Genomic DNA, 8,920 nt, shown 5'->3' with positions numbered 1-8,920 from the left:
GGTTTTTTTTTGTTTGTTTTTTACATGGGACAAGGATAAGGACATTTTCAATTCTGTTGGCATATTTTCCTTATAAACTTCCAACAACAAAAATAAAGACTAATTCCTGTAATATTTAAGAATAAATTAAAATATTTTTCTTGGAACATTCTCCTTTTCTGGCTAACTGATGCATATCCTTAAATGTTTCCCCAGAGATGCCAATTTTTCTGTTGGAACATTCTCCTTTTCTGGCTAACTGATGCATATCCTTAAATGTTTCCCCAGAGATGCCAATTTTTCTGTTCCTACTGAAGTCTATGTTTATCCTTCTCACTGATACTCTAATCTTTAAAGGCATTTACGAGTTTACAATACCAGATTTCATGCTGAAGTGTTTGAGTCCTTGTAAACAATGCAGCTGTCTGGAATGTCTATCTGTGTCTCATTGACTATGCAAAGGCATTTGACTTTGTGGATCACAACAAATTGTGACTCCCAGAGTCCTGATTTGTGCTTATGTGAAACCTATACCTGGACTAGGAAGCAGAGGTCAGAGCAGAGCAGAGCAGGGAAAGGCCACATGGTTCAGGAATAGAAAAGATGTTCATCAGGGATGCATCCTATTCCCATACATTTTCAATCTATATGCTGAACAGATCATTTGGGAGGCTGGACTTTATGAGAAGGAATGTGGCATCAAGTTTGGAGGAAGACTACTTAAAAACCTGTGTTATGCATATGACACAACCTTGCTTAATGAGACAGAAAGATATGAGGCATTTGCTGCAGAAGGTCAAGGACTGTAGTCTTCAATATGGATTGAAGCTCAACATCATGAAAACAAAGATTCTCATCATTGGACTAACTGGCTGCTTCATGATAGACGGAGAAGAGACAGATTGTTAACAGCTTCAGTTTGCTTGGTTCCACAATTAACTCTCTTGGCACCGGCAGTCAGGAAATCAAAAGATGGATGGCATTGGTAAAGTCTGCTGTCAGACTTCTCTAGAGTACTGAAGAGCAACGGTGCCAGTCTAGAGACCAAGATGCGCCTGATCCAGGCCATGGTTTCTCAATTACTTGCTATGCATCAGAGAGCTAGACAATGATTAAGGATGATAGAAGAAGAACCAATACCTTTGAGTAGTGGTGCTGGAAAAGAATGTTGAACATACTGTGGACTGCCAGGAGAATAAACTGGTTTGCTCTGTAGAGGGTGAAACCAAGCTGCTCTCTGTAGGCAAGGATTATGAAGCTCCATCTCATATACTTTGGGCATGTGGCCAGGAGGGACCAGTCCTTGGAGAAGGACATCATGCTTAGAAGGATGGAGGGACAGTGCAGGAGAAGACCCCAGATGAGATGGATTTACTCCATGACTAGAGTAATGGGATTAGGTCTGTCAGAGACAATGAGACTGGCTCAGGATAGGGAAAGATTCAGAGCTATTGTATATAGGGTCGTTATGAGTTGTAAGCGACTTGATGGCACATAGCAGAATAACAACAACAAACAATGAGAGACAGCTGAAAGTTTTTAAGCATAGCATTAAGCTTTTTGAGTAAATGCTAGTATAACCTACCAGGTTAATCTACAAACTATACTGCTGTCCATAGCAATACCACCACCACCAGCAGCTAGTAGAGTCAGATATATTAATCAATCTAGTGACCAAGTGGTAAGGAGATGTATTGCTAGAACAAAGGCAGGTGATTTAGATCCACCAGGTGGTTGGTGGTAGAAAGTTGGATAACCCCTCTTTCGCAATAATCTATGAAACCTACTAGGGCGTCAACTATGAATTGTTTCTGACTCGACGACACATAACAACATCATAAATCTGCAAAGTAGATAATGATAATCCCATTTTATTGATGAGCTCGTGAAAGTCAAACAACTTGCTCAAGTTATACAACTAGGAGGCCATCAGAGAGAATTTGAACCCAGGCCTGTTTGACAATGACTTCTGTTTATTAAAACTACTTTTTCATTATAACAAAATTTAAACACACATAAAGGGTAAGAGAATTGAGTAAATTGTCTATCTTATTACTGATGGATCATGTCTACTACCCAGCTTTTTTTTTTTTTTTGAAGGTTCATCTTACTTTAAAGTAACATTTTCCCTCCTCTCATTCCACCTACCCCTTAGAAAAATATTTATAGTCTGACGCGCAGGCTACTACCCAGCTTTTAACAGCTGTCAATTATATAGCCAATCTTGTTTCATCTATGCCTTTGCATATTATTTTTTATTCCTGAGTAAAAAATCACCACAAACTTGGTATCTTGAAACAATACACTGATTTATTTTACAGTTCACAGCCTTTCTAAGTATTGCTCTCTTGGACTTGCCATGCTAACTCTTTTATGCACCATACAGCTAAACAACATTTGTCAAATCATTCATCAAATTAAGAACATTCCTATTGTTCCTATTTTTTGGCTATTGTGAGTAATACTGCTATAGACATTTACATAAAAGTCTTTGTGTGAACTTAAGTTTCTCTTTTTCTGTGTGGCTATGTAGGGATGGAATTGCTGGGTTACATGACAATTTTATGTTTAACATTTTGGGAAACTGCCAAGCTGTTTTCAGAAGTTGCTGTACCCTTTTGCATTCTCATCCATAGAGGATTAGGGTTCCAGTTTCTCCACATCTTTAAAAACACTTATCATTATTTGTGTTTTATATTATAGCTATGCTAATAGGTAAGAGGCTGAGCTGTATGAAGAGGAATGTGGCATCAGAATTGGAGAAAGATTCATCAATAACCTGCATTATGCAGATAACACAACCCAACTTAATATTTAATCATTGTCCCAAAAAAGGGGCTACATTTTTTAAACTGTAAGTTTTAAGTTTTGCTTACATTTATTTTTCAACTGATAAGTGTATTTGGTTGTTGTTGTTAAGTGCCATCGAGTCGAGTACCTTACGAACAAAAGATCTGAAACCAGTCCTATGCTGCACCATCCTCACACTTCCTGACACACAAGGGCACATTGCAGCAGTCACCGTGTCAAACCACCTGGTTGAAGATCTTCCTCTCATTTGTCAACCCTCCAACCTTCCCAACATCATGTCCTTCTCCAAGGAATAGCACATCCTAGCAATATGTACAAAGAATGTTAGGTGAAGCCTCATCATTCTTGTCTCCAAAGAACACTCTAGCTGCACCTTCTCTAAGACATATTTGTTCATTTTCTTGGCCATCCATGGAATGTTCAGTGCTCTTCTCCAACATCACAGCTCAAAGGCATCAATTATTTTTCTAGGATCTTTATTCATTGTCCAGGTCTCAGATACATAGCTAGTAATTGGAAAGACCATGGCCTGAATCAGACACACCTTGGTCTTCAAACTGACACCACTACTCCTCAATAATATGGAAAGGTCCCTAACCACAGATTTTCCCATTGCAATGCATCTCCTTATTTCCTGACTGCTCGTACCAAAGGTGTTAGTTGTGAATCCAAGCAAAATGATCTGTTAACAGTTTCAATCTCCTCTCCATCCATCATGACACTGCCTATTGAGCCAGTGGTAAGAATATTTGTTTTCTAGATATTGAGACACAATCCATACTGAAGGCTACATTTATTGATCTTCTGCAACAAGTGCTTCAAATCCTCTCTTTCAGCAAGCAAGGTAGTGTCATCTGCATAATACAGGTTATTCATGAGTCTTCCTCCAATCCTGATGCCACACTACTCTACATAGAGTACAAAATTTTCTCAGCCTATAGATTGAGCAGGTATGGAGACAGAATACATCCCTGATGCACTCTCTTTCCAATTCCAAACCATGCAGTGATCTGCTCCTCAGTTTGCACAACAGCGTCCTGGTCCAGGTATAGGTTCCTCATGAGTACAATCAAGTGCTCTGGGATTCCCATTCTTCTAAATGTCAGCCATAACTTGTCATGATCCACACAGTCAAATGCCTTTGCATAGTCAATAAGGCACAAATAGACATTCTTCTGGTATTTCTTACTTTCAGCCAGGATCCATCTGACATCAGCAATGATATCCCTGGTGCCATGGCCTTTTCTAAATCCCACTTGAACTTCTAGCAACTCCTATCTATATACTGTTTCAGCCTTTAAAAAAATGATCTTCAGCAGTATTTTGCTAGCATGTGATATCAATGATATTGTTTGATAATTTCCACATTCAGTTGGATCACCCTTCTTGGGAATAGGAACAAATTTAGACCTCTTCCAATCCGTTGGCCAGATAGCTGTCCTCCAAATTTCCTGGCATAGACTGGTGAGTGCATCCAATGCTGCATCTGTTAATTGAAACAAGTCAATTGGTATCCCATCGATTCCTGGGGACTTATTTTTTGCCAATTCCTTCAATGCAGCTTCCACTTGCTCTTTCATTACCATTGAATTCTGTTCATATGGTACTTCCTGAAATTTTTCAGTGTCAATCAGTTCTTTCTGGTACAGTGACTCTGTGTATTTCCTCCATCTTCTTTTGATGCTTTCTGGGTCATTCAATACATTGCATATAGCATCTTTCAACATTGCGACACGAGGCTTAAATTTGTTTTCCAGTTTTTTCAGCTTGAGAAACGCAGATTGAGTTCTTCCCTTTTTATTGTCTAAGATTACTGTCTAATGCAAGGTCACAAAGATTTATTCTTTTGCTTTATTCTAAGAGTTTTACGTTTTAGCTGTGTGATTATTTTTAAGTTGTGTTTGTGTGTGAGGTAGGTGTCTGCATAATTATGAAGTAAAAAACTACACATCTGTGGTTTTATCCTAAAAATTTACTATTTTTAGCCATTACAGTTAGCCTTCTCTGGTCTCCAGCTACCTTAACTGCAGACACATAGTCTTGAACTATGTGGGACTAGGATAAAAGAAAGAGTGCTTCTCACAGTGGATAGCAAGATTTGTTGGAGCAAGACTTGGGTGGCAAAAAGGGAGACTGGAACAGGACCTTAGTGATGGTGGTGAAGAGACTGTGGATTTGCTGTGGAGAAACTGTGTCAAGATGTAACCTGAGCCTTCTTGCATTTGTGCTGGCCGTAGTTAAAGGTTTAGCTGTTCTTTCTAGATGCTTGAAGTAGAAGCTAACTTATAACTGCTCTGAGGCAAACTGTGCTGGATGATTGAGGAAATTAGAGGCTTCTTGAAGTTGTGTTGCTGAAATGAACCAGGACTTTTACTAAACCTGAACTTATATTGTGAGATATTCTTTGCCTCACCTACTCTCCAACTTACTTACCTAATAAACTCCATTCTCGGTACCACAACTGTGTGAGTCTGTGAGGCAGAAATGAATAAATGAACCTCTTGCTGCTGGTGCAGCTCTAGAGGCACCATGGGGCTGGGCTACAGGCTCTTTGTCTGCTTTCTGCTCTAGGGTGGTGAGAGATGTTCATGGCCCCATGCCCCAATGTACCATTTTTGCTCTTTAGACAATATCATATTGTTCATCTACAGATATTTCAATATATATTTTTAAAATACAAGGACCTTTAAATTTAATACTATTATGCATGGCAGTAATTCCTTAATACAAATATCCAGCAAGTCTTCTAATTGCCTCATAAATGTTAAAAATTTTGTTTGAGTCAGGATCTACTAAGGTTCATACATTATACTTAGTTGGTTAGTAATTAACTAATTATAACTAATATAATTACAAATTATACTTAATATGTCTCTTAAATTTCTTTTTTAGAGAATACATTAAATATTTAACATAGTTTCTTTTTTTATTCTTGACCAAAACTTCCATTTTCATACTGATTTTTAGATATAGAAAAACCTAGATAATAAACTAAAAGTTCTTTATTTTTAAGACTTAAGTTTGTTGACAAAAGGAAATTAATAATCAGAAAACACTGCAATATAACCATAAAACTGGAAATAAATTTTTACTATAAATTGCTAATTTAGGGAGTGTTACACCTCAAGTACACATTGAGACTACTTAGGAATGCAAGAACTTAACTAACTGCCGTTGAATTGACACCAACTCATAACTGACCCTCTAGTCACTTTTCAGAGGCTATAAATCACATGAGAGGTACTGTCTATCTTTCTCTTTTGGATCAGTTGTTAGATTTGAACTGCCAACCTATGAATTGTAAGCACAGCTCATTCATTACTGTGTAGCACTAAGGAATAATGATTTTGTAAAATACTATATAACACAGGAGAGTCTAGAGAGCATGATGCTGAGTGAACCAACTCAGTCTCATAAGGACAAATGCTCCCTAAGACCATTATGTAAAAACAGAAGGATAATTAGTAAGATGTGTATAAATCTTTGGTGAAGGACCTCTTTCAAGGACAGGGATGTCAGTTTAAAGACTAAGGAGCACCTGCTCCAAGTCATGGTATTTTCAATTGTTTCTTATACATCTGGAAGTTAGAAGACTGAATTGATATTTTTGAACTGTGGTATTGGTGAAGAGCAAACAGAAGGATAATTAGTAAGATGTGTATAAATCTTTGGTGAAGGACCTCTTTCAAGGACAGGGATGTCAGTTTAAAGACTAAGGAGCACCTGCTCCAAGTCATGGTATTTTCAATTGTTTCTTATACATCTGGAAGTTAGAAGACTGAATTGATATTTTTGAACTGTGGTATTGGTGAAGAGCAATGAATACACTATCGACTGTCAAAAGGAACAAGTAAATCTTGGAGGAAGTGCAATCAGCGTGCTCCTTAGAAGCAAGGATGATGAAACTTCGTCTCACATACTTTGGGCATGCTGTTAAGGAGGGCCATACCTTGGAAAAAGACATCATGCTTGGAAAGATCAGTGAAAAAGAGGAAGATTCTTGGCAACGATTCTTGGTGACATGGATTGACACAGTGACTAGAACAATGGGCTAACACAGAGATTGTGAGGATGGATGGCTCAGGATAGAGCAAGGAAGGAAGGGGTTGGAGCAGAGGGGTGAGGGTGGGCAGTGGGGAAATCACAGGGTTATACAATTTGATGGATGGAGGGAGGGGATACAGGAAATGGGAAAGATCAAGTAGGGATCTAAAAAGATGGGACAATGGTAGACATAGTTCAGTGGTGATTAATTTTATAAAACTCCATGTATGGGAATGATTGTGTGAAACAATGTGAATGAAGGAAAATATAAAACACAACATATATTAGTTTTGTATGCAAACCAATATAAAATACAAATTTAAAAAACCCTCATCTCCTGCTCCCCCAAAAAATGTTAGTAGAAAGAAGATTTTAGGATAAGGACAAGAGAACAAAGGAGGCTTCTGAGATGTTGAGAATTTCTTGTCATGGGTAGTATCCTTTTAGAAATTGTGTAATTTTTGATATACTTTGTTGTTGTTGTTATGTGCCGTCGAGTCGTTTCCGACTCATAGCGACCCTATGCACAAAAGCCCTAAACCCTGCTCTATCCTGCGCCAACCGCACCGCCTCTGACACACCCATCCCGATTACCCCAGTCACTGAATCAATCCATCTCATAGAGGGTCTTCCCCTCCTGCGCTGTCCACTTATACTTTAGTAAAAACTTTTTGGAAATTGAAGGAACAAAGATGTTTTCTATCAGACATTCATATATTTATCTCAAAATATTTTTTCCTTATATTCCATAATGAGAAAGATCATCAGACTGTGAGGATGCACTTCAAATATGGTTAGAAATAGTGACCTGTAGCCAAAGCTTACCTAATTTATTCTGTTCTTTCTCCTTCACTTGCAGTTCATCAGTCAGCCTTTGGATCTCTTCATGGGCCATGCCTGGCTTTGCTCTTTGTTCTACATTTATCTCTAGGTTGTTCTGTGATATTTTATCTGCTTCTAGATCTTTATTATGGGACTGAAATAAAACTATAATTAGTAACCAAGCAAAAAGTAAGTGTACTAGTATGGCATTGTTCTATTTCCTATACTCAATAAAGGAAGGCAACAACATAGGATATGTCATTTATGTGCATTTCCTTTATTAGGATGAACCATATAAACTTGATGATATTTTATTATTTTTGTTCCATGAACAAGCAATTTCCTACAACACAATATAATACACCTAGTATTACACTAATCTGATAACATAAAAAACTTTAGAAACTAAAATAAAAATAAGTATGATCTGTCAAAAGAGAGATTACCCTTCAATTAAATAGTTCATGAAATATAATTTATATGGTGATTTCACATAAAATATTTCATTTAATTTAAATGTATGCACAGGATTACTTCAAAAGGCTCAAATAATGTTTTAAGTTTATCTTCTGTGACCATTTTAAAAAATAAGAAATTAAGTCTCAATTTTATTTGTTTTGAGTCCCAAAGAATAGAAATTATATGTCAATATGGAAAAAACAACATTGATAACACTGTGATAGGCTCCACTCTGCTAGATATTCTTAATCTAAATCTGACAGAGAATTTAAGAATGGGGGGGGGTAGAAATCACAGGGTAATCTCACTCATAAACATAAATGCAAAAGTACTAAATAAAGCATAAAAGGTACTAATAATTAGAGAGAATAACACAAGAGCAAGTTGGATTTATTAGGTAAACTTAACATTATATTGTTTGATTAATCTGTACTTTTTAATAGATTAAAAGTTATTTCATCCTCTCAAAGACTATAGAGAGAACAATTTCTAACGTTAAATATCTAATTCGTAATGAAAAATGTTAACAATTTTAGGAAGGAGAACTTTTTAAATTTTTTAGCAAACATCATATGTAATGAATTACTGAATGCTTTCTCTCTACTATCATCAATACACAACAAAGATAACTGCTATTCAATATGACACAGAAAGTCAATACAGTCAAACAAGGAAAATAATGAAAAGGAGTAAGTGTTGGAAAGAAAAAGAAAACTTCCATTATTCTTAGATAATATGATTGTGTATACAGAAAATAATTTTTAAAATCTTCAGATATATTACTAAAATAAATGAGGACTTATTA

General features: G+C 36.7%; 1 protein-coding gene across 1 annotated transcript in view; it reads right to left on the bottom strand.

Moving 5' to 3' along the window:
• Positions 1-8,920, bottom strand: part of CCDC30 (coiled-coil domain containing 30) — a 58,837-nt gene that overhangs the window by 18,985 nt on the left and 30,932 nt on the right. Inside the window, exon 3 of the mRNA XM_006886604.1 lies at positions 7,660-7,821. Within this exon, the coding sequence (XP_006886666.1) occupies positions 7,660-7,821 (162 nt within the window). The remainder of the gene's footprint in view (positions 1-7,659; positions 7,822-8,920) is intronic.

The sequence above is a fragment of the Elephantulus edwardii genome, unplaced genomic scaffold (genome assembly GCF_000299155.1).
Source record: "Elephantulus edwardii isolate Elephantulus edwardi_28Jun2011 unplaced genomic scaffold, EleEdw1.0 scaffold00049, whole genome shotgun sequence".
Taxonomy (NCBI): domain Eukaryota; kingdom Metazoa; phylum Chordata; class Mammalia; order Macroscelidea; family Macroscelididae; genus Elephantulus; species Elephantulus edwardii.
Note: the sequence above shows the minus strand (reverse complement) of the source record. Positions and strands in the feature narration are given on the sequence as shown.